Source organism: Osmia lignaria, chromosome 1, assembly GCF_051020975.1.
Source record: "Osmia lignaria lignaria isolate PbOS001 chromosome 1, iyOsmLign1, whole genome shotgun sequence".
In the NCBI taxonomy this organism is placed as follows: domain Eukaryota; kingdom Metazoa; phylum Arthropoda; class Insecta; order Hymenoptera; family Megachilidae; genus Osmia; species Osmia lignaria.
Window position 1 is genome coordinate 10,506,484 of NC_135032.1, and position 25,460 is coordinate 10,531,943.

Genomic DNA, 25,460 nt, shown 5'->3' on the forward strand with positions numbered 1-25,460 from the left:
GACTCTCTGTGGAACAGTGTTATATTTATTTGACTATACGGGTTTTTTAAAAAAGTAAGAAATGTAATGCGTTTCTTAACCCTCGGATGGCGGACCATGGAGAGAGCCACAACTCTAATTTAATTCTAAATTTTGCGCTGTACTTTTAAAAATTAGGTTCCAGTTTCTTTTAGCGGAAGTCGCAAAACCAGAAATAAATATGATTATCATTTTTGCCGGAAATGAACGGTTCTCGAGATATCGATTTTTTTTTACTTTCATCGATTTTTAACTACATAAAACTCTTTTGTTTAGAAATGATATATTTAACTTTAGGTTAATAACCTATGTTTGGCTCGAAAATGTCGGGCAAACGTAGCTTAACACTTTCGTTTTACCTACCTTCGTACGGAATCTGTGCCGCGCAACTCTCTGGTGTCTCGTTGTTAACAGCGAAACAATTCATCTCGCGAAATCGCTTCTATGATATCCGTCGAACGCGATCCGATGTTATCTAGTGCGATGGTGTGGATGGGAACGCATCGTCGCGTGAATCCGCCATTGTTTTGCGTTTCGTCGAATGTACGGCACTCGGCAGGAAGATAGGGAAAGCGGAAGTCATCCGACGCGATGGAAACTCGCGTTAAAAAGTTTCCACGATCGTCGAGGAGCGGTGAAAATCGTGACTGCTTTCAACGCGACGTTGAAAAACGTAATCGATGTTTTTTCCTCTCCGTTCTGTGCCTCGGATAATGTTTACCACCGGGGGCGGAAAAATGTTGCTGCTAACGTAATTCCTTCATTATCGATTTTTAATTCATCTTTGTTTAATCAAACCCAGACTAAATTCACCGCTCCCGAACACGATTTATCTAAATAAAATTTCTGAAGGGTGAAAGATCGATGGGTGGAAAAATTTCCGTTTCTGTTCGTCAGTGGATTCCGTGATCGTTCGAAGAAACGGCGGGTATTAAACGTGGTAATATCCCTAGGACGGCGATTCTAGGGATATTCTGTCATCGATGGATTCGCCATTACGAATCGCGCGAGGTTTATCGTGAAAAGAGGATAAGTGGATGAAAAGCCGCGGATAGGATTTTATTTTATTAAGCTCGTTCGGACGTATCCGTCGCTCGATATCGCCCCGTTACGATTTCGTTAATTTCATTTTTTCCTCGCGTCCATTGGAGAGTTGGACCGAGAGAGATTTGATAAACCTTGTGATTTATCCATGCAATAATCTTCGCGGTGGAACTTTCGTAGAATTCGTTCTTAGGAAGGGGCGTTAATGTTTGAAACGACACGGCGTGCCTTCAGTGTCGTTGAAGGCGGCTTGAAAGTTTCAAAAGTTCCCAGCTGGTCGGAGATTTCGCTGAATTATTCAGTCGTCAGAAAAGTCAGAAAGACGACAGGCAGCGGCGAGCGTGATCGTTAGCATCGCCGAGTAAGCTGCACTGGCGCAAAAGCAAATTAATAAAAGGGGCCACTTAGCGACGATGATGCTTGACCTTCGATGTCTGATGAAAATAGACCGCTGCAACCCTTCCCCTCTCGACGATCTTAATGAGCCGTCGACGATAAACGCTCGTCTAGACGCGGACGGGGCCGAAGACCAGTGTGACACTTCGATTTCATCGGGTTGGTATCGAATTTTTGAAGAGGTACCCCGCGGCCCCGATCATTCGATATAAAGTTTGCCCCGGTGAAAAATTCACGAGGATCTTCGGGGAGATGGTAGCCCCGTCTCTTAATAACGAACTCGAGCTCGATATCTTGGTGTTTGTAAAGTGGTGCTTAAAAATTGATGTATCCGTATCCTTTTTCAGCTAGAAAATTGAACAGCTACTTTACAGCCGGAGCGTTTGCTTATGGAGATGCACTTTCAGCGTCGCGGTGAAAGTGGCTTTTACGATGTAACGATTAAAAATGAACTTCACCTTGTATTAAGTTGAATTTTATATTATTCAGCGAATAAGCAGCTTTTCGTTTCATCGAGATTAGCAAAAAATTTCGTTTTTTTTTACACTTTCTGGTATTTTTATCAAGGAGTCAGCGATATCGTTGAGTTGTACTACTTGGATGTCTGATACTACTGATAATCTTATTCCACTTATTATTTTTCATTCGCCCTTATTTTTGGCGTAATATATCATAAACTTTTGCAAATTGGTATTTTTTCTGATACGCTGGCAATATCGTTGACTTGTACTACTTAGACGTCTGACCTGCTTTACCACTGGAACTACTTAAAATCTTATTCCACTTATTATTTTTCATTCCCCCTTATTCTTGCCATGTTATAAACTTACTAATATCATAAATTTTTGTAAATAACAGTATCCGTTAACCGGGAAAGTAGCTGAAACACATTAGGGTGAAAGAAAGTGGCTGCCACACCCTCGACAAATCTAAATTCACGAGCCTCACTTTTACAACGGCCTGTAGAGCTTTCCTTTTCTCCGTTTCTCGTTTGGGTTTTCTTCTTTTTCACCTGTTTCCAAGGCAGCCGCCCATCCTCGCGTACGCCACCGCCCCATTCTCTCTTGTCCTGCACAGCTCCGCTTTGCATAATTTCTATCGCTGCAAGTGGAACACAGAGGCGAGCGTAACTGCCACACAAGCTCGTGCATTTTACCCTGTTACGTGTACATACGTCTGCGTATGTGTATATATATATATATATTATACACCCTGGTTCGTTCGCAACGAGGGTAAATTGACGCGAGAACAGGGAAAACAGCGTAACACGGGTGCAACTTGGTGCGCGTCCGTCCGTGAACAGCCGGATACTTATTAGCGAGTAAATAAGGGCCACCGTCCAGACACGGCTTGTTTATTCGTTCCCTTGGCGCCTTTCAAAGGGACTGGCTGAGAGGGTTTTCGGTTCATTCCCTTTTACACGCGACAATTTCATTCCGTTCGTGAAGCTGGCTTTCTTATCGGATAACGTATTGCTCTGTAATCGATTTCTCCGAGTACTCGATCAAAACTGATCGCATAAATCTAACCAGCTCGCAACGAAACTTGGGGACAAAGAGACAGAGGAGTTTCACTCGAGTTCCCAATCAATTCCAATTAATCATTCTTCCGAGTATCTACATCTGTCTCTGTTTACTTGTAACCAGAACACCCTGGATTAGATTGTTGTTTCGTCGTGAAATTTCAACTATATCGTTGTCGCTGTTTGAAAAACTTCACGGTACAGCAGTTATCGCGGTGAAAATTCGTTCTATCATCTATCATTTCCATTCATCGAATGGAAACTTTGGTCCACGGTGTAACGGCCGGTGCGCGATTTGTAGTTATTTAATTTATCGGAAATTAATTAGATTCGCTTAACTTCCCCGTCGTTGTTCGCCCGTATCCACCTCCGATCCGCGATTTAAACTGTATTTCAAGCGATTAAACTTGAATCCTCGATCCGGTTGTAAACGCGTTCATGTACGCGAATAGCGAATCGATTCGAAGCAGAAATCATTCCTGACAGGTTGCAAGTGTCGCGACTGACGAGCAATAAAATTATTGTTTTCTGTCCAAATATTTTTCTCCGATCTCCCTTTTCGAATCTCATCCGTCAGATTATTTTCTTTACGCCCCGTCGGTGAGGCACGGGGGAACGAGTTATCGTCGAGTATCAATTAGAATCCAGTTGGTTGTTATTTCACGCGATGCTGGAAACATCGCAAAATGTTCGCGCGAAGGATTTCCCCGGGAAGCCATTAATTTGCATCCTAATCGAGGAAATCGTTACTTTCATCGAGCTATGGCCCATTTACAAAGTAAACAGATTATACTCTTCCCTCCCCCTATGAATATTTAGTTTTAACGTTAATCCTTTAATTAATATTAATGCCGCGTTAATAAACATTAGGAATGGTTTCAACTTTTCGATCGAATTACCGCACGGCCGAGTAAACCCGCGGTCGAATCAGCTTTCCCTAATAGAAAAATGGCGATTTAAGAACCGTAAATTCGTTTAATCAGCTCCTCGTTGTTGAACATCGATGACGTTATCGTACGCGGAATCGCTCATTAATTACATCGAGATTATCAAATTTATCCGTCGTAATACGATTCGGCATTAAATTTTTCATCGACGATTAATAACCGGACGAGAAAAACGCTCACCCTCCCGGCGTGCAAATAACGACCAGCTAATTAAAGCTGCTGTTTCCATTCGTTTGATAAGCTCGGATAATGTAACTGACGAGTTTGTTTGCTCTCGTTACCGGCTCGGGATTGTATGCAACAAAAATTATTCAGTAACGACGAAGCAAACGATGTGTGTCCTTTAATTGCAATTGGCTATTGAGGGATTTTTTTTATTTTTTTTTATTTTTATTTTTCTCCTGAAAGGATACAGTCGATGTACCGGTGAATTTTAGCGAAACGCGTTCGCAGATAACCGGTGCATCTGTTTTCAGGGTGCAATTGCTGGATGCTCGAGGTTCGTTAGAGAGCCGCAATTCACCCAGTTAGTTTTCTCGAGCATTTCGCGGCGTATTGTCGGCAAATTGGAATAAAGGAGAGTTGATCCTCGACGCATAAAAATCCAAGCAGCGAGGTAATTTACCGGCAGTGAAACGTGGAGCCGCGAGCACGTAGCTTCTGTTCCGCGCCGACGAGTATTTTTTTATTTCCCCTCCGTCCGTATACCTCGTTTCCCGTATCGCGGGAAATTCGAAAAAAAAGACACTCGTCGGATAACAGGGAAGCTTGGTACCTGGCGTCGTTTAATTTTTCAAAAACCTTGTTGCCTTTTGACGCGTGCAAAAGGTGAACCTTCTTTTTTTATTTTATTTTTTTATTTTTTTAAAGGAAAATGGGAATTATCGGATGAAATCTAAAATAAGTATCGAGGATTCGAGTGGATTTAGGTAGAGAAACTTTCGAAATGAACCCCGTCAAGAGGGGATTTATCGTGGCACTACGTTTCCCGAAAATTACCGGGCCAGAAACGCTCGATGGAAAGAGAAACGAGCTAAGGGATTTTCCACGAGGGTCGGACGGTAAGAGCGTTTTCTGGTGATTAGAGTTCGACCAACCGAAGCAACCAGCTGAACTTCGATAAAAAAAAAAAAACCGAGAAGAGACAGGCCGAATTGTCGGTTAGATACATGGACGTACGTACGGGGTGTTTCCTGGAACATCATATTTTTTTATTTTTACAATTAACACAATTTTTCTGTACAAAACATCCCCCTTAAGAGTATCATAAAATTTTATTCGGAAACTTCAAGTTAATTAAATGCTTACGTCCTAATTTTCCCCAGACTGTAAGCTTCGAATTAATGTACGACAAGCGCCGTTTCGTTTCACTTTTACGTCACGAGAACGTTCAAACTCCCCTGTCTCCTAAATCACCCCCAGATAACTACAAACTATACCTGTCCAAAAAGCCTTAGTTATCTGGCCCATAAAATATTGCCTGTCAAAAGCTAGAAAATACTCTCTTTTTATCAAACGTCCCGACAAATTTTTTTTCTAATTTAAAAATTAATTTTGTCAAATACAATCCACGATCCTACTATTTTTCTTTAATTAAATTCACCGTAATTTCATCGGCGAACCCTGTCGTTTCTCTGTTTGTTCTAAAAGTAAAAAAAAGTAGATATTTCAATAGCAGAGACACCCAGTAGATCCAGGTAACTGTCGTGGATTTATCGATAGGTTGAGCCAGCATTAAGACTCGTCCGCCAGAGTTGGAAGTGGAAAGAGAGGATAAAAAACGGCAGCCGTTGTGTATCGATCGACTTGGTATCCGACGGGCAATCAAGCGTGTGCCGTAGAAACGGCACAGTTGTTAATTGTTGCTGCGGCCTGTCTGCGGAACGGGCATCGGGGAAACGGTTCTAAGATTTATTCTCGTCCCGGCCGCGTATCGAGCCCCCGTTCCCTCTCGTAATCTTTTAATCCGCAGCCCGAAACCCGTGGGCTCGCTCGTTTCGACGAATACACTGCGATTTCCGTCAAAGATCCCGGCGCGGATTAAACGGCGCCCGTTCGAGGCAAGGGTGGATTTCCATCAAGTGCGTTCCACCGTGAAATATTTGTCGGACCATTCGCTTTCCCTGCTAATACCGCGCTGTTTAACTTTCCACTCGGACCAACGGATTCGTCGACGAATATTTCAATCCTTCGCTACCGAATTATATTTGTTAATTTTAATTCCGAAATTATGCTACCGTTAGTCTGGTAATTCAGTTTGGGTTAAGAACCTTGACGCAACACGGGGGGATGATTTTAATTGAAAAGAAGCAGACGTTTATTTTATTTTCGCGACAGTTTGCGGTTGAATGAAAGCCTTCAATCTTTTGAAAGCGTCCAACTTTCGTTTCTACTTTGAGTAAATTCAAAAATTAAGCATCCAGGCTGAATGCGACTTTGCAGCCACAGCGTTATCCAATGGACGGTGATATAATCGTTTTCAGAGTTAAGAAAAACGTTTGAAAATTTTAGCAAACATTCAGAGTCTCCGCTTTCATTCTTGCAGCACACTTTTTCCTCGATACACCTTTCGACACACGCCACGTCTGATCCCGTGAAAGCGATTGAAACGATCTGTATTTACACTGGTCGTTGAAAAAAACCTTTGCCTCGATGGTTGGAATAATTTTCCACGGTTAATTCCTTTCAATTAAAAACCCGTCGCGATTCCCTTTCGCTCTTTCAATACGATCGTAAGACGGTCGCTGGCTTTTCTTCTTGTCCAGCTTTTCAATTTCTCCAAGGATGAAGATCGTCTCGAGGAAGTCCGAGTAAAATTCGAATCCATGGTGTCTCGGTGCCCTGTTAACGACACGAATTTCCCTCGCGGCGCGTGAAAAGCTTACGAGAACAGAGGCTTTTGAATCGAGCTACCTCTTGTACGATCACAGCCGCTTGTTTAACGGACTCTTTCAAGCTCGTTCGCTTCGCTAATTTGCCGTATTAAAAAGAGAGAGAGAGAGGGAGAGAGACGGAAGGAAGGAAGGAAGGAAGGAAAAAAAAAAGCGAAGAGAGAAAGAAGGGAAAAAGAACTCGCGTGTCATTAAGCCTCGCTGCTTAATTGGGTTAATGAGGCGATGGACCCGCCGCACGAAATGACAGGCCTGCCGTTATTCGAAGGACCCGTTGCTCCGGAAAATTCATTAGGAAAAGTCTTCGGATAGAGTCGTAAACGCGGCTTGTTTCGCGTCTTCTTCAATTTCATTCGCACGGATCGTTCGATACTGATCAATTTATCGAAGAATTAGAGCAACCATCGAATTAAGATCACTACAAATTTTCAGCATTTTTCACGTTTTCCGTAAAATTAAAAGGCCTGTTAAGATCTTTTGAGTAATAATTTTATTTTCATCACAATAGTAAGAAATCTATTGCTATGTATACCTGGTTAATCACTGTATTTAGTAATAATTTGAATGACCAAAGACAATAAAAATGAAATTTTCATATGTGCTCCTAATTCGATGGCCAGGGGCTGTATTTTCATTTTTCCTTTTTTTCAGAAGAGCTTTTCCTTTCCTTACCGAGTCTCATATTCGATAGAACATTTCCGACGTACATTTGACGCGGTTTGAAAATCCTCTTGCAAGCGTGTTCGGTGGAAATACGTGTAGCCGTGTAGACGTCGAGAGCCGTTGAAATATCTTTGCCGGATATGGTACGCGTCAGTTGCAAAGCCGATATTTCAGTGGCGTCGCGTATAAACACGAGTAAAAGGACCGTTTCACGCTCGCCCGGTTCTCGTTGCACCCCCAGCAGGGATCCACCGAATTTTGATACCTATCGCCTGAAGTCACTCGCAGAGGCCTTTAAATCTTACCGTGGGACAATTTTTCACTATTCCTCCAGCGAATCGTTCCAATATCATTTCAGCTCGATCCGCATCGTTCCGGATAAACTGGAAGGTAAAGAAAAATAATTATAGAATCGAAACTGTAGAGGTGGTTGGTTTCCGTGGAATCGGAGGAAGATATCGACGAAAGGTCGAGCCACGTTACCCCATTGAATCCGACATCCCCCAGAAGCCTTACCGGCATTGTGATGCCGATGTACGCGTATAAAGCAGCGTCTGCCCGTCTTGAATTAGTTTATCCATATGGATTGAGATCGTGGTTGGCGTCGGGTCTCGTAGATCACCCGGATTGCTTTCCATTGTGTTCTTCGTTCGACCCACGGCCATTCTCTCCAGTTTGCATCTGAATACCTCCATCCTCCTTCCCTCTTACACTCTATCCTGCCTCTTGGCCATTCTGTCAGACCCATCCAGGGTACGTCTGCTATTATTGAATTACCCTACACTCGACACTCGAATGCCATTTTCAACGATTCACCTGCATCCTCATCGTTCATCAGCTTTTTTTTTTCTCATTCGGCCAACTGGCAAAATCTCTTTTCATCGACGATCTTATCGTTAGCGAAATAAATAAATTACGATAACCTTTGAAATGATTTCGAAAGACACCCTCCGAGTGAAAATATTTCATTTTACCAATAGGATATAATCACTGCTCGTTTAATGATAAACAATCCCGTAACCGGTGGTACAGCTCGGCCATGTTGTTTAGATAAATACGACCGCAAAGGGCTAATACGAAAGCTGTGCTTTCACCGGTACGCTATTTAGAGTCGAACATCGATCGAGATAACGTGCGGTCGCGTTTCGTGTACAAGCACACGAGTCGCTGAAAATGGCCGCGTATAATAAAGTGTTATGCTTACGCACGATAAAACATTGACCGTGTTCATTGTCGCGATACCGGCGGTTACTCGGATAGTTAGTCTGTCGTCGTTCGGGCTAAACAGTGCAACCGACGCGAAAGCGAACCCCGTTGAATACCGAGCCAAATGTATCCTACGCGTTTCGGTTTTTCGGGAAAATGTTCTTGTCCGGTAACAGCCGGCCCATTTGAATAATAGTAACCCATAAACGGTTCTATGTCATTCCCTACGGCGGGACGATTATTATTCCGATTCTGCTGCAAAGAAATGTTCAATTCGACGCGTTGACTACCATTTTGATAAATATTCTAATTTTATGGTATACGGTGAACGAGAGACTAAGGATTTTCTAAAAAAACAGCGGTGGAATTGAATTTTTTTAATTTTAAGTAGTATAAGCCAGACTCGGTCAGACGTGCCAGTAGTAAAGGTCAACGATATCCTCCGCTTCTGCTTGAAAACAGAGAAACGGTATTGGAACGGTTATAATCCATAAAGGAGAAGGTGGAGACGTTTATCATTCCTTTGTTGGATCGGTTATTGTCCCCCGGGCGGCAGGAAATCAAAATCTCCGCCGCTTTTTACCCTCCCAGACTGAGAATTAATTCGCGTTCGGCGAGAGTACGACCGAGCGTTTTCTTTTTTCTGCGAGCTGACTGTAAAAAGTGTCGGTCATTAGGAGCAGCGAAAACGCGAACTTCCGGAAATTGTGCCAGCTTTTGCCGTTTCCGTAGCTGTCGACCGGCACGAAAGAAACTCTTCCTGGATTTTATGAAAAGTCTGACAAAAATTGTTCGCCCGTTGACTGAAAGTCCATCGACCTTAATGGTTCGTACGTAAAAAAAAAGAATGTATATATAATGCTCGTATAAATGTTTTTTTTATTTTTTTCACGTGTACACACGGTTCGCTTCTTGCGATCCTCGATCCTGCTTCGTTGTCGGCCGTTAAGCGGTACACGATCCATAACGGCGAAACTCGAGGGAGAGCCACCCCCGTAAATCCAGCCACCGCTCTAAATTAAGCCCCGCCTCGACGGCTAAAAACGGTAGCAGGCCTTATAAAAAAAGAAGACAAAAAAAAAGAAGGAACGGTGAAAAACCGACGGCAGACGTTAATTTTATTGTCGCCTCGTTTATATCCTGTTTCCTTTTTCAACCACTCGCTCTCTGTGTCGTTTTAATTAACTCCGGCTACTTTGCCGACGCGCGGTCAACGAAAGGTTTATTCGCCTTCGTCGTTCGCAGTCTTTTCAATCGAAACTTTCAAATTCCAGATAAACTTCCTTTTTTCATGTTCACGTTCCTTTTACTTAAACAGATTGGTCGTTCACCGTTATCGGAGCTTACAAGTTGAATACAGTTTCAAAGATTAAGACTGTAAAATTCAAGGAAATAGACTTCTTTTTATAGGGGATGATAATTTGTTTACATCCCCTTTGTTCTTGCTCCGGTTGCGGCTTTAAAGCACTTTCAGAAAATTCCTTTCTTTAACAATTACAAAGAAGATCATTTATTTTACACTCCATTTCTTTTCTTCTATGAACTGGTTTCGTTACAATGACTCGGAAGTTTACACTTTCGAATCAGTTTCATCCCCTATTTTACAATTACCAGGTGAAAAGAAAAAGAAGAAGGATTTATTTTTAGCCCCTGTTTTTCCTTCTCGTTAAGAGCGCAGCAGGTTTATTTTCTTTCCACCGTTTTGCCGAACAGATACGCGTAGCGAAACGAAATAGAGAGCCGGCCCAATTAATGTGCAGCCTGAACGTGTGTATAAAAGCTTAGTTAGTGGGTGTACGTGGCACGAGATTCGATTAGCCCAGTTGCAACGCTCGAGCTGCGTCGGAACACTGAACGATGACGACGTGCATTCATAGCTCGCGTTCTGTCCACGTCTCCTTTCAATAAATCCACGCAAACTTTCCATAAATTTAATACACCACCGCACGCTCCCCTTGCGAATGCTATTTATTTTAGAAATAGTCTATAGTTAAGTTAAGATTACTTTAGAAATCTCGGGGAGTGCATTAATTTTACTTCAATAATTGTTTCATTATTGCAACATCAATTTCTTGGGTTTACGTTGCACTTCTCTCAAATTTTCACGATTTGCATTGTTGCGACCTAAATAAACAGTACGAACTCTGAATTCTCGTATTTTTATTCAATTCTCTTGTGTACAAAAAGGTGCTTCACTCAGTTTATAATTAAAAAAATTAATTAATTAAAAAATGTGACACTTTATATCAGAAAATCGTGATTTCGTAATACACTGACCGATCGATGGCTCGAAATATCCACGTCGTTACATTCCATTGCTCATGGTCCGCGATTAAAACGAAAATGCACCGACGTTGTCCGATAATCGATAAAGTAATTCGCGTTCTGCTATTCGGATGTCAAAGAAAGGGGATTTTTCGCGTGTACGTAGAGGGATCGGAGTTCCATCGCGAATTCCACCGTTCCCCGAGCGAATTACATTGAAAATTGCTTTGGTAGACAATTAACCGGTGTCGTTCGTGATAAAAAGTTTCGCGAGAAACTTGCCGAACTGTGACGAATTAACCCGGTTCGCATTTATCCTACGTCCATCCACTCTGGTAAATTCCCGTAAGTAAAATATATATCTATCGAGTTTTGCTCCGGTATCAAACTGCGTCCGATCTCCCCAGAGATCGGCGCAGTTCGATAAAGCCCGACAAAGTACGGTTCGAAATGGCTCGATGTAAGGAAGTCACGGTAGAGAAGAATGTGCAACGAAAGGGATTTGTGAAAAGAGGAGGAAGAAAAAAGAGAGGTTGGGATGAACGGAATTCCGGTGTAATTAACTCGACCAGAGGGTTGAACCGTTAGGGGACGAAGGGGATTGATAATGACCAAGGGGGTCGCTTTATCTACGTCTGCTCGACCCTAAGCAGTCTCGATAAGGTGTCCCGCGAGGTCTCGATTCTGCTTCGACTATCTTGGCCCCGAGCCATTTCTCATTTTTCAATATGGTAACCTGCCCGATCAAACGGTGCACCGATAAAACTTTTTTGAAGGGGAAACTTATCGACTGTCAGGGTAGTTGGCATAAAAAATTCAGTGATAAAGATGCCGCTCTCCAATCTTCATTATTTTATCTTCTCCAATCTGTATTTATATTTGTCGCGTTGCAACAAGGCTTTTTTCTATTTAAATTTAAAGTACAAATTTTATTTTTAAAATTTATTTTTTCAAATAATTAAAATAATTAAATTGGAACGGTTAGTTTTTTGTGGACAATATTATTCTTTTATTATTACGCGACAGTTCGGGTAAATTTCGAACTTCCCTTGGAATCGATCCAAATTTTCGGATAACCCCGTCATTTACATTTTTATATTCCATACCACGTGTTTCATTGTAATTAGTGTCCACCGTGGACGCGGAAAATGCAAATGACTGGGAAAATCGATGAATTCAAGGCATTAACAAAACAGACCGAAACGTCAATGTGTACGCCATAGCGACACGCGCGTTTGGCACGCACTGTTAAAACAGAAGCGTGCGATTATGGTTGACGTTCAAACGTTGACGGAAATTTTGTAAATTCGAGTAAACGCCGCGTACGCGTTTCGATTACCAGTTGGATAGATTTTCAAAGAAAAACCCAGTCACGTTTGATGAAACTCGAATGAATACCTCGTGTAATATTTGAATAATTTCAATTGAAATAAAAGAACAAAAGCAATCGTAACGTTTAATACAATCGTCTGTTAACGATATAATATACTTTTTTATTAATTCCATGGTTGAAATGAAAAGCATTCTGGATGGAAAAAAGTAAAGCATTTCGCGTTATTCCTGTTCGCGAGTCACCGAGTTAATCGACGAATTGTATAAAAAGATGTATTCATTACCGGGATGCAAATGAAATTTATACACGGTCCACGTCAGGCCGGGAAATAAATATCGCAGGAACACGAACGGTCTCGCCGATGCCGGCCGTAAAATTACAATCGATACCGTTGAAATTGCGCGTCCGCAAGAACGCGTTTTCCCTCCTATTTACAATTTTACGGGCCACCGTATCGATCCTTTAACTGCGAATTCGTGTCATTATGCTTTCGATAACGCGCGAAATTATACCCGGCATCGGTGTCGCGTTTTATTTCCTGATCGACGTCAGAACCAGCTTGTCGCCCGTTGAATAACTTCACAATAACGCGTTCTGTAAATGCAATTTCGTTGATTGACAAACCGAACAACAAATTATATCATAATATTTATATTATATTTGCACCGTGTGTCAATAGTCTGACACCGCCTCATTACGTCGCTGTTTACTCGGACACTGTTGGGTGATTAATTGATCGATCGATTGATTGGAAAATTATTTACAGAAAAATTGATAATTTTCAGAAAATTTTAGCTCTTGGGTTGAAGCAAGAGTGGACGAACCTTCGGGGTCCTATTCGACTCGATTCCAGGCGTAGATGTTCACCCACCCCTAAGCAAGGGTTCGAGCGTTAAGGGTTGCAAAAATGATTAGGCTCATTTATATACTCGGACACTGTTGGGTGATTAATTGATCGATCGATTGATTGGAAAATTATTTACAGAAAAATTGAAAATTTTCAGAAAATTTTAGCTCTTGGGTTGAAGCAAGAGTGGACGAACCTTCGGGGTCCTATTCGACTCGATTCCAGGCGTAGGTGTTCACCCATCCCTAAGCAAGGGTTCGAGCGTTAAGGGTTGCAAAAATGATTAGGCTCATTTATATTCGGAACGAAGTAAGACGTGTAAATCCCCGGATAATACGGTGAAAAGTAGCTTTTCCAGGCGTATAGGTACACTGATAATGGCCGCAGGTAGGTCAGCAACGAAGCGATAAAAGTTCCTCGAGAGGTTCTCTCTCTTCCCTTACCTTTCAGCGACACAACAATGCCGTTCAAGCCCTCCTTTATGGACGGTTACGCTCTTCTATACGACTAGTAAATGACTTCGTCTGGCAACCAACTTACGCCTTACTATGTACCGTGATTCGCTTGAAAAGTCTCCGTGTCAAAGCGTTATGAGATACCGACAAGCACGTGTATCTTCCGTGCCACGTACCAGGTGTCTGGTAGAAACGAAAACCTCGATTGATGGTGTTTCACGCGTGGTAAACCTTGATTCTTCCGTGAAAATGAGTTTAGTTGATTAAGACTGCTCTACTTATTTAAAATTGGACCAAATTACTTGAGCTTGAGAAGCTATACAGATTAATTTACTGATATGTGCTTTTGTTGTTTTAAAAAATTGCAGTTTATCGAAATGGTGAAAAAAAAATAGTAAAAGGCAATTTTTCAGCTTTTCTATGTGAGCCTATAATGAAAATTTAAATTTGATTTGATTTTATTCTGTTTTAAACGATGTACGAATGATTTTCCGACCCACTGTATGTCGTTTATTTGTAAATTCAAATAATTCTAATTGTATTTTTATTTCTGATTTCAGGGGTGGACAAGGCGTACGATGCTTAGGGATGCTTGCTCGAACGACGGTGGGAAAGGCTGGTGGCGATGGTGGTCTAGGTTGGGCGGATTGCTGGCGATGGCGACGGCCATTTCCTGTCTTGTTGCCCCGTTTCCGGGTGCCTCGGCCAATCCGGAAGCGAAGCGTCTCTACGATGACCTGCTGTCGAACTACAACCGCCTCATCCGCCCTGTTGGCAACAACAGCGATCGCCTCACTGTCAAAATGGGACTACGCCTCTCCCAGCTCATCGACGTTGTGAGTACATTCTCAAACAATTATTCTAATAACGAACTATACGTCTACCTTTGACCTCGAGGAATCCACGATTTTATCCTTAACCGTAAACTTAGAGAAAGTGTTCCGCCAAAAAATTCCATGAAAAAAAATTGTGCTAAATGTACCGTGATTTTGAAAAAGTTAGGAACCACTGCCCCAGATCCTGCAGAAATTTTAATATCACGGTTAATTCGAATGATTAATCCACTTCCTTCTGCGTCAATCTCGATGGAGGGGGATCTGAAATCCATCGATGGTAGTTGTGAAATCGACAGACGAACACCCTGAATAGCGCAGTTGATCTCGATACAATACGCGTTACGTTGGTCCACGTACTTGCGGTGATAAGTTGAATTCCCGGAGTTTCTGGCCTGGAACCGGAACTAATTTACAAGCGAGTTGATCCATAGCACTTCGGCCATTAATTGCCATAATCTGATCGCAAGCAATCAATCGTGTCTCGGCGAGGTTTGCCAGGCCCCTGTACCTCTACCTATACACTCGAGGTCATCTCCTCCGACGGATCAATGTGCTACAATTACGCGATTGTCTATACCACCCCCTCCCACCCTCTATCACCCGTCCTATCGTATGCTCCTCTTTGCCGGTACCCGCATTGTCTCCTTGGTTATTACATTCGTGTTACATGCTTATAGAGAGCTCGCACGAATTTCGGCTGTAATTACCTCGATCACGGATGTCTATAGACTAAATACGCGTCCTCTCCACCTTCCACCCCGTGCGAACTATAAATTAATTTGTTATCGGCTGGCCGCTCCACCGATTCACCGTTCACAGGGTATTATCAACGAAATATCAACACCGTAATTCCTATTGGAACGGTGAATGCTGATTCGTTACGCCCCCCGGTTCGAAATTCCGCGAAATTTTCATCCCTTTCGCGATCGAATTCTTTTTCAATTGCATTTTATGTAAAAATTGATGAAACATTTAGGATTTTTAGAATTCTTCAAAGCTATTTCGAGGCAATAGTATTTCTTCTTTTTTTCTAATTTCAATTGAGTCGTTTAAGAGTCGTATTAATAGGAACTGGATTCGAAGAGTATATTACTCAGCACGGTTCTTTGTGTCGCGAAATAAATCCGCCTGTGGTCCGGCGAGGCGGAAATTTGTTTGGCGCTCGAACACTTTGGTCCGCCCCGAGGGTGATTTAGGCTGGGTTGTCGGGCCCGCGTTTACTTCTAAGTAGAAGCAGCCAGCGAAACTCAGACTGTTCGCTTAGAGTCATTGAAATCCGGCTGTTTCCGCTGTCGCTGGGAAACTCGAAGAGTCTGCGAGATTGTTTCGCGCTGGTCCACGGACGCGCGCGCCATTCCAAGCGGTAATTACACAGTCACACGGAGGAACTCGCGGCGAACTTTCCGCTCGACGCGTGTCGAATCGTAAATCGCGAACGTCATCGCCAGCTTGCGAGTGTTTACCAAGCTGGCGAATAATTTCTAGCCGAGAGCGAAAAGTTCGGTAATTGGGAACATCGCGAACGTAAGAATCCACCGAATCATCGAAACCGATCAGGACGCGCCATTCCTCGCCGGTGATTCACCGGAAGGAGGAAAAAGGTGTTGCATTCTTCGTCTAACGACCGATAAATTTCCAGCGTACAAGGAAAACCCATTTGGACCAGGTTGAAACGATTAAAATAACTGGAACACCGCTCGTGACTGGTCAACGTTCGTCTTCCGAATCGGTGAGCATCCTCGAATCGTGATTCGAGGCTTTCGATCCCCGGGATCGATTCTTAAAGATCGATGCACTCGAGCAAAAGTTTCTCCTCTTGTCACGCAACAGCCAACGCCCACTTTTCAGCAGCTTCGAAAGCCTGCTTGGCAATCCGATCAATAATCACCGGCTAACCAACGGCCGATTGTTCGTTCGTTCGTAAGTGGATGCACGAGGGTACCGGAAGTGTGAAACCACCGGCGGGGCTTTCCTTTCCTTCTCGAGTACACCTCGAAACAATGAAGGTGTTGGCTGTTTCGCTGGCTGACTGGCTATTCTTCGGCTAAACAGACACTCGGAGGAAAGCCCTTTGCAGTTGATTTTCCCTCTGTCTTACCTGACGATGAATAGAATCGTTCCTGTTCGATAATTTCCTATACGGGACTCGGGAAATGAATTTTGTTTTTTTAAGAACGAATGAATTATTCCAACAGGGAATTAGCGAGCGTGAAATTTTTGGACGTCGTTTCAGCGATTCTTTGTGTAGCAATCGTGGGAGGTGAAAAGTTGAAGTGGTTGTTCGCCGGGGTTGGTCAGGGTGATCGATAAACACCTGTAGAAAGCTTTGGTCGTCGACCGAGCGCGTAACAGGATCCTCGTAAAATGGATGCAGCTGTACGGGAAACGTCTCGTGATACTTGTTCCATGTTTCAAAGAAGCAATGTTTATTTCAAGCAAAGCCGAGGGCTACGTTTGTTCTAGCTTTACGACACGATCGTTTGAAATTCCTTTTTTTTAAGAGCGAGGATAAAAGACTTTAACGATCCTGCGGTTCATTCGTAAATCTACAAAATGGGAGCCATTCTATTGTTTTGCAACTGTTAAAAATTTTTTAAACACTCCTGGTTCGAAGAATTTTGACCGCTGATATTAATGATAGAATCGACGAAAATATTGGAGAAAATGAAATAAAAGATAAAAGATAAATGTGATGGTAGATCTGGTCACGAAGGGATGATGTTCCAGAAGACTCGTATAAGAGGAGCGATCTCTGCCGTTACAGTTCCGCCATTATTTACACGGCCTCCTTTTCAATGGAAACACCATCTTGAAATCGCGGTTGTTCTCGACGGGACAGCAGCCTTCGACTTTATAAGGATTTACGAGCCGCGGCGAGATTGACTTTCAGCCGGACAAGTGCTGGCTGTGGCACGAAATCAAGCTCCTCTATGGTTTGTATTGCCAGAGGATTGCTTCTGTTTCGAAAACATCCAGCACACGGATGAAAGAAGTGGCCTCGAGTCGTGGCAAATATTGTTCCGTACAGTTCCACGCGGAGGATGAAGAAAAATTTTCTATTATTTCTAGGAAATAGACGATCAATTGTTAAATATTTGATCGGGTGGGAAGGACACATCCGTGTTCAGAATCTCTGCAGGCAAACAGCTAATCGATCGATCGGTCTCGATTGATCTCGAACGAGTGCCAATTAAATCGAGCGTTTCCAGATAGGTGTACTTGAACAGCTGCAGAAAACAGGCTAACGCTCGCCTTGTTAGGGAAAACGATTCGAAGGGCACGACCCTTCGTTTCTCCTAATTAAGCAGAGGGTCGATGATGGTTCCCCGGAAATTAAGGGAACACTTTGTATTTTCTAGGATCTGCAGGTACCTGAACCTAGGGTAGCCTAGGGTAAAAAGTTTCTAACCCTAACCTAATACCTGTTTCCTAATACAAGCGTTATAGTATCAGTTTTACTAATTGCATTATTGAATTCCTCGCGCGTTCCAATAACTAGTTAACTCGTCCTCCGGTATTAACAGCTTAATTAGATGGTCGAGTTAATGAATTGCGTCAGGTTCGAAGAATTTGCTGAGCGTAAATTTGCAACGATACCTACTACCTAAAAACGAGCAGAGACAATTAGCCGATGGAAGACAAAGTTTAATTAGATACTCCGTAATTGGAAGCGTTTCGCTCTATCTCTTTCCTTTCGATAATTTTCTCTAGATTCCTTTTTCGTATATCTACGATAGTAAAAATGGAAGTTCGTTTCGTCGATTCTGACGATTCTGGAAATGAATTTTCCTGCTGATTAGATTACTCGGATAGGGACTATGCTCGCTGCCGGATAAACAATTAAATCGAAACTACCCCTCGATCGTGGTGCATTAACGATGCAGCTGTGGAAGTTCGGTATTTTGTTCGGTTAAATCGAACGGTAAAATTACGTTCCGCGATGTGGAGTTAAATTGAACGGGTCAAATGAAACGCGTCGTTTTCTATTACACCTACTCGCGGTTGCAGAGGGGGTGTTGCGAGGTAAATAAACAAGTTCGATGCTGTTTTATTTTTCTTCATTTCTTTTGGAGGTGTTAATTAAAAAAATACACTGCCAATTCAAATTTTCTAATACCAACTCTAATTTAAATTTAATTTTAATCATTGGCAAAAGTAGGTAGGGGTCAGGGGATATTCGGCCTCCGAAAAATGTGGACTGTTCTTTTCTAAAATTCTAATATTTTAAGATTATCTCGTAAAATTTTGCGAAATACACTTGACACTTATAAAGCTGAGGGACATGGCCCAATCTAGGACGTAAAAAATCCCAGTTACCCGTACGGTTTGATAATAAAAATGGGCTCGAAAGTTCCCCGTGCGGTTTACAATTTATCGACAGATACTTTGTAACTTTGCTGTGTTGTTCCGAGGCAACCTCGTAACCGATCGAAGTAACGAGGCACTGATTTGTCAGGGAGCGCAAAGTTTGAAAGTTATCGCACCAAGCGATCGCCGGCGAACACGAAAAACCATTCAACTTTGGTTATTCGAAGGATAAAGTTCCCTGGCCAACTTTCCCCCCGGATAAAGTGCGAACGTATTAGCGCGGCACTTGGCGTATCAGGGTTCCCTTTGTTATCGAAAATTCCCGGGAAAACTGCGCCGCGGAACTTAATTACTCGAACAGCATAATCCCCTGTTGAATCTTATCGTACCGATCGGCTCGTAAAAACTCAGCGAAACTTAATTAGCTACCCAACAGATCGGATCAGGCTCGCGATTTTAATCGCCCTCGATCGAGGCGTTACCGTTGATGAATTAAGAAAAGTATTCAATCGAGAGGAATTTCAAAGATGAAAAGCACTTTATCAATTTTAGATAGGGAGATAAAAAATATTAAAAAATCCGGTGACGATGACCGAATGCTAAACCTGCGCAACGCCTAATTACATGGTTAATTAGATGTTGGTCAGTTTTACAATTCTCGGTTTTTCATGAGAAAAAGATTTTTCCTCGCAAGGAATGCCAGTCCTGCCTGGCCTGATCCAAACTCTTTGACTATTCTTACACAAAAACTTAGGGCTTTTTGCAAAGTGTCGCAGTCGTGTTTAGTGTACTGTCAACATTGATAATCGCGCCTCTTCGTGGCTCCGCGTGGAATTGCCGCGTTACGTCCGCTTGGATTGAGCTTACCGATAGTTAAAGCTTAACTATCGTAATCGTCGCGAGCCAACAGCTCCCGGGAGCGAAGGGGGACATAACTAATCGTGGAGGCAAACAGAGTTGGAGCAGAAAGTAATCATTTGCCGCGTTAAACGCGACAATCGATTCGAACGTGCTGCTATTAATTCCGAAAACGTGGTCGCAACCGTTTCACCAGCGGTCCTTGTCCTCCTAGATTATCATCCGATCGCTGGATATTTTACGATATATATTTTTTTCATTTATAATTACGAAGTAGGACAGGAACGACAGGTTCTTATACCGTTTTATGCAAATTCACTGCTGTAGAATATCTAACGCAGCGTTCAACTTGAAATTGACTTGGAAACTAAGCACCGGAGAATGACAAGGTTGCTAGCAATATTTTGGAAACTTCCGTGAACTTTGATCGAATGTTCTTGGGCACGTTTTAAGCGATACCAAGATAAGGGAATTTCCAAGTTTTATTGGCCTCCGGGTACTCGATGCGTTACAATTTCCACCCCGAATAAGATCGAACAATTATCGCACGAAATTGCAAAATTTCGTTAACTTTATCTTGATGCGTGGAAAATTATTTGAAGAAAAATATCAGTACCAACTTTAGGAAGATTAAAGATTAAAGACTTGGCATTCGAAACACCCTTTCAATCGTTAACGAACTTTCTCCACTCGATCCTAATGAGCGAAAGAACGCGTTCGTTATCGCCTACCGACTGATAACGACGAAGTAACACGATCCTTGTAACGCTACCTTAAGATGGAACACCCCGCGCCTATCCCTTCCGCACGCCAAGATCTATCTTGCTGTCTTGATCGTCGAGCAGCCCTCTAATTGCGCGATGCAACTCGAGTTAATTGACAGTGATGAAAGAACGAGTTAAACGCGGAAAGCTAACACTTTTTTTACCATGATAAATTGCTCACTTTGTACGGCAGATAATTGTAAAAATAAAAAGTACGTAACTGGATGAGAAGCGAAGTCGAAGCATTAGCTCATTGATCATCTTGATTGATTACATTCATTTTTTTCTTTTTTTTTCAAAGAACATTACAAGTTTGCTTCGATATTCTCAAAATTACTCTCCCCAGTAATTTTCTCTTCTTCGGACAAATCGAAATGATTTTTCAAGTAGCTTTGAAAACGAAGAGGCTTTCAGGTGTGGCAAAGTTTCGCGCGTAGTCGATAGATTAGAAGAGTTATCGGCGAGCGTTCTCGTGGCATCAGTAATTTCCTGCGAGGCGAGTCGATGAAACGAATCGTCGGAGACGCGTCGAAAGAGACGACAGGGCTGAAACAAAACGAGCAGGTCGTCGCGGCGACAATGGCCGGGATCGATATCTGTTTTCGGCTCCACGGTACAGGGCGATGCGAAAACGATTCCGTGCCACAGTCCACGGCGCGGAAGTTGGGCGCGCGAGACTGGCCGAGGGTTTACATTTAGCCGAGGGTGTCGCAAATTGATGACAATACCGACAGATCGACGGGAATCAACGCGGCGAGTAATCGCTTTCTCCCTTGTTACCGGCCACTTCGGGTAATTAAGTTTCCTGTAGTTTTCACAGGCCAGCAGCCACCCTCGCTCGCAATCCAATTGCCGTAACTACCGGCCGCAACTCTTGTATCCACCGTTCGAGTATCCAGTGATTTCAGTTGCGAGGAAATTAGCTCCTACCTCGCTTCCGGTGTCGTTCATTTTTTCAGCTGGAAATAGAAATTGAAAGGAAACCCATTTGATTATCCGCGCGTCCTGGACGGCGGACCATGGAGAGAGCCCCCGTTAACATTATTATTCGTTATGCAACGCGTCAAAGCGAACTATTGTTATTGTATTCCGAATAATTGCAATTAATTATAGAGTGTATTATACAGGATTTTTTGAACAGGTAAACTTACAATAGCTGTGGCGCATTATAAAAATGTTACCCGTAGCTCGGCGAGCACATTGACCCCGTCGATAAAGTCCTTTGTTCAGGGATTATTTGCGGAGCAAAGGAAAACGCTCGATACAATGGTCGGTTAACTGACAGCAGGATTTTTTCAGTGTTTGCGCAACCGCCGGCAAAGCTGAGGGCCGCCTTCAGCAGCCCGTAATAATCTCCACGGATTTACGAGCGTCGGTTTAGACGCGTCGCGTCCCGTATGCCGCAGTAAGGCCGCGGGATTATGCTTTCGGAAAACCGCGATGAAACGCCGCGGAAAGCCTTCACTTTTGTGCTGGCCCCGGATCCCGCCGCGTACTGAAAGCGGAATGGCATCGTAATTATCGGTATAACCTTGGTGTTAGCTGGATGAAGGAAACGCTGAATGGGCCATGCCACGCGAAATTAAGACTGTAAATAAAATCCTTCTCGCTTACGCTCCTTTTTTCCCTCCCACCCTTGTTTGCGCGTTAAATAACCGAGTTTCTTTAGGAAAATCAGCTCTTTCTTTAGGGTGGTTCTGAATTTCGCTTGGATAGATAATTATCTTTCCTTATTATTAGACTCCCTTTGGTGCATAATTTTTGAATATCGCAAATTTGCAACTTTGTCTTTAATAATGAAAAGGGTTCTAGTGTAAGGGTTGACGAGGTTTGATAAATCAATTAATTTCTCAGATTAATTAGATTAACATTTTCTTGATTTCTCTCAAATTTTTACGCTACAGCAAATGAAAATTTATTCCGTTACACGGAAATGTAGACGCGTGACAACCGATTCGTTTAAAAAGCCGAGGTAAGCCGACGTTCGCGCCCCCGCCCCTAGTCCCAGGACATTTTGCCGGCGAGCTTATCCAAGCCGCGTGATTTAAAGCGCAAACAGGCGAAACGCCCGCGGTAGTTTTATCCTCGCGAGCAAAGGGGGCAGAAAGATAGGGTGGGTGAAAAACAAGGAGGAGAAGCGCATTAAAGATAAGAGGAACGGGAGCCGTGGTATCTCAGCAATGAGCGTGCATCAGTCCCTGGTACATCTGCGTATCGTACTTACTCTTCAGCTAGCCAGGATATCGATTTTCGCATAAAAGAGCTGCCGTGTGTTCGGTATCTTGGCGTGCACAGCGCGACACGCGAGTCTTCTGCCGATTCGTTAGACGCTCGTTTGTCACGTAAACTCGAGCTGCTTTTTCGTCTTATCGTCGACGCGACCGGGTAAAAAGCGACGACGCGTCCACGGGCGTGAAATGACGCGAATCAGCGGGTGGAGATCGCTCGTTGAAAACGAGGGTGAAAATGCCCGAGCATCGTCCGCAACTTCCACCCTGTATGTATGTACTCTACTGATCACTGTTTTTATATCCGGCTACAATCTTTTATACATTTTTATCCTGGCGAAAAAGTTTAGAATTCAGCTTGTTCTATTAGCTCCACTTTCAGATACTTAACGAAGTCATTTATAGTTGGACGAGCAATAACCATCCCCTATGAAAGGGATGGTAAATTTGGCACATTTAACTGGAAATATAAAAAGTACAGGAATTGATATAAGTTTGAAAAGTGGAGCTAATTATTTCGGGGCTGTAAATAGGTCAATTTTCACGACAGGGTAGTTAAAATTTTGAAGGAATAATAATCTAGAGTAGAGTATATTTGCTTCTGAATCTGAACATCGCAAACAGGGTGCAAACACGAAACGCAATTTTCTAGAAAGTTACTTTACCGAAGTGTCTCGCAACCAGGGCGATATATCTTGCTCGCGTTTCTGTTTTTATTTCTCCCTCTGTCACCACCCTGACTTCCACCGACTGTTTTTTATTCTTCTGTTTATTCGTTCGAACGTGTATCGTGTTGATTCGTCAAGAAAATATATCTTTCTTCTGTATCATTGTCCGGGATTGATTATTCGACGTCTTCGTGGATAACCTTGACACCACCTCGATCCATATGCAGATTGTTGTTTGACGCGATAGCTTAGAATTTGAAATACATATGTAGATTACGTTCTGCAGCTTGAAGGATGAAGCAGAGTCATTTAATATACTGTACGCCCCAGTACCATAGTGGAATATTAAAAGGGATCTCCATGAATTCTCGTAAGAGGAACCAACCGGTTTCATCGTGCATACATTCACCGCCTTGTGACAGGCAGATTTTTAAAAAATTCTCTGTCGGATCACACGTTTCCGACTAATCTTGTTTCGAATGCGTAACGTGTCCTATGTGTCAACGGACACATGCACGGAAAAAGCATGTTTTCAAAGATTTATGATCGCACGCTGCAACGCGTGCTTTAATTAATCAATGCCGTTACACGACTATCGATTAGGTAACTTTAGTAACTGCAATCAAGTACCTGACTGATATACAAGATGAACAGGGGAGGATAAAAAATGACGGTAAAGGTATTTATTATAAACAAAATGATATCAATTCTTTTATTCATTTTTTAACGTTTCAATTTGTTGTTTCAAATCACTCGAGTAAATTGAATTCCCATCCTCGGTCGCCACTTTAATTTCGTAAAATTCCATTCGTATTGTATAGACAAAATGAAATTCTGTCCAACCCTCGAAATTCAGGGCGTCGACGCAGTAATATTCCATATTGTCGAATAACAGCCGGTGTTGGCGTGCGGTGAAAAATAAAAGGCTCGTCCGCGGTTTTCCATCGGTACGGGTTCATCGGATAATCAGTGGAAACGTTTAGGCGTGGAATACAAACGAGGGGCGCTTCTAATTTAAACGGAAGTCACCGGAACAGGGTGACGATAGGAGAGGAGCAAAGCGATTCCTTATCAAATATAGGCTACCTTTGTAACAATACCTGAAGCTGAACCGAAACGCGAACTTGGATCGTGCCAACCGGGCCTCTATTATCGGTCGAAAGTTAGCGATTCACTCAAAGGGGCAGTTAACCCCTTTCCGTAAGGGCAGGCGAAGTTACATACCGTGGACGTGCTCCTCGGAGAGAGGGAAACTTCTCGGTGAATTCAATTTAAATTTTCAATAACCCAAGCGAGAAACCAGCACGCTTTGTATTCCAATACCAGCGTTTCTCTGGTAAAAGTTGAAAATGTTTTAAAGGTTTTCCTATCGATACGATTGCCACGATGCTATCTCGATACGCGTGTACCGGGTAATTCAGGTTTGTTTGACAACGATACCGTCGATTTTAAGAAGTCGTTCAATTTATTTTCCAACAAATCGATTCGGAAACGTAATCTCTATGGTAGACGTCGGTTATTTCCAAGGGAGGGCGGACCGTGCCGGAGCGTATTTCCCTCAGCTTTTCACCCGGAGAGGGTGGCGGCGGGTTAATTTGCTAATGAATTTTAAAAAGTACCGAGCACACCGGCCGGCAATGCTCGAACGGTCTTTCATCATAATAATTTGATTTCACCGAGCCAACTGATGCGGCGATGGTTTTGTTTACTCTCGGATATTAACCGGCTTTCCAAGAGAAAAGGGGAGAAATGAAGGAAAAGAGGGGTTGTACTTGGTACGCGAGACTGAATAGTTCAGACCCTGTTTGTCATTCGGATCGTTCAGTCAATTGAAATCGTTTACTGGTGCTTCGTTTAAGTTACTCTAACAATAAAAGTAGATACTCTCTAGAGAACTGGTCCTTTAAAATTATTTGATTACTTTACACTTTAGCTTATAATTAACTATGCAACAGGCTGTTACAGCTAAGTATGAAACTAATAAAATATAACATAGAATAATAAGGTGAACTTAATAATATAATCATTTATTAGACACTAGAACTACCAACGTTTGATGCAAATTTATTTTTCAGTTAAAAATAATGTAGAAAACTAAATAAATAATCCATTTTTTATTTCGACAATAGCCAACATAAATTTTAACAAAAATATCTCGATTTTTTAATTTAAAATAAGAAACTTAAAACCAGTGATTTTGACTGGTTTGGT

The 25,460-nt window shown here is 42.6% G+C and overlaps 1 protein-coding gene across 2 annotated transcripts in view; it reads left to right on the forward strand.

The window, feature by feature from the left end:
* Window positions 1-25,460, forward strand: part of nAChRalpha1 (nicotinic acetylcholine receptor alpha1) — a 112,508-nt gene that overhangs the window by 28,937 nt on the left and 58,111 nt on the right. For both annotated transcript variants that reach the window (XM_034328646.2, XM_034328647.2), the window contains exon 2: window positions 14,148-14,423. In XM_034328646.2, coding sequence (XP_034184537.1) covers window positions 14,166-14,423 — 258 coding nt within the window. In that variant the 5' untranslated portion in view covers window positions 14,148-14,165. The remainder of the gene's footprint in view (window positions 1-14,147; window positions 14,424-25,460) is intronic.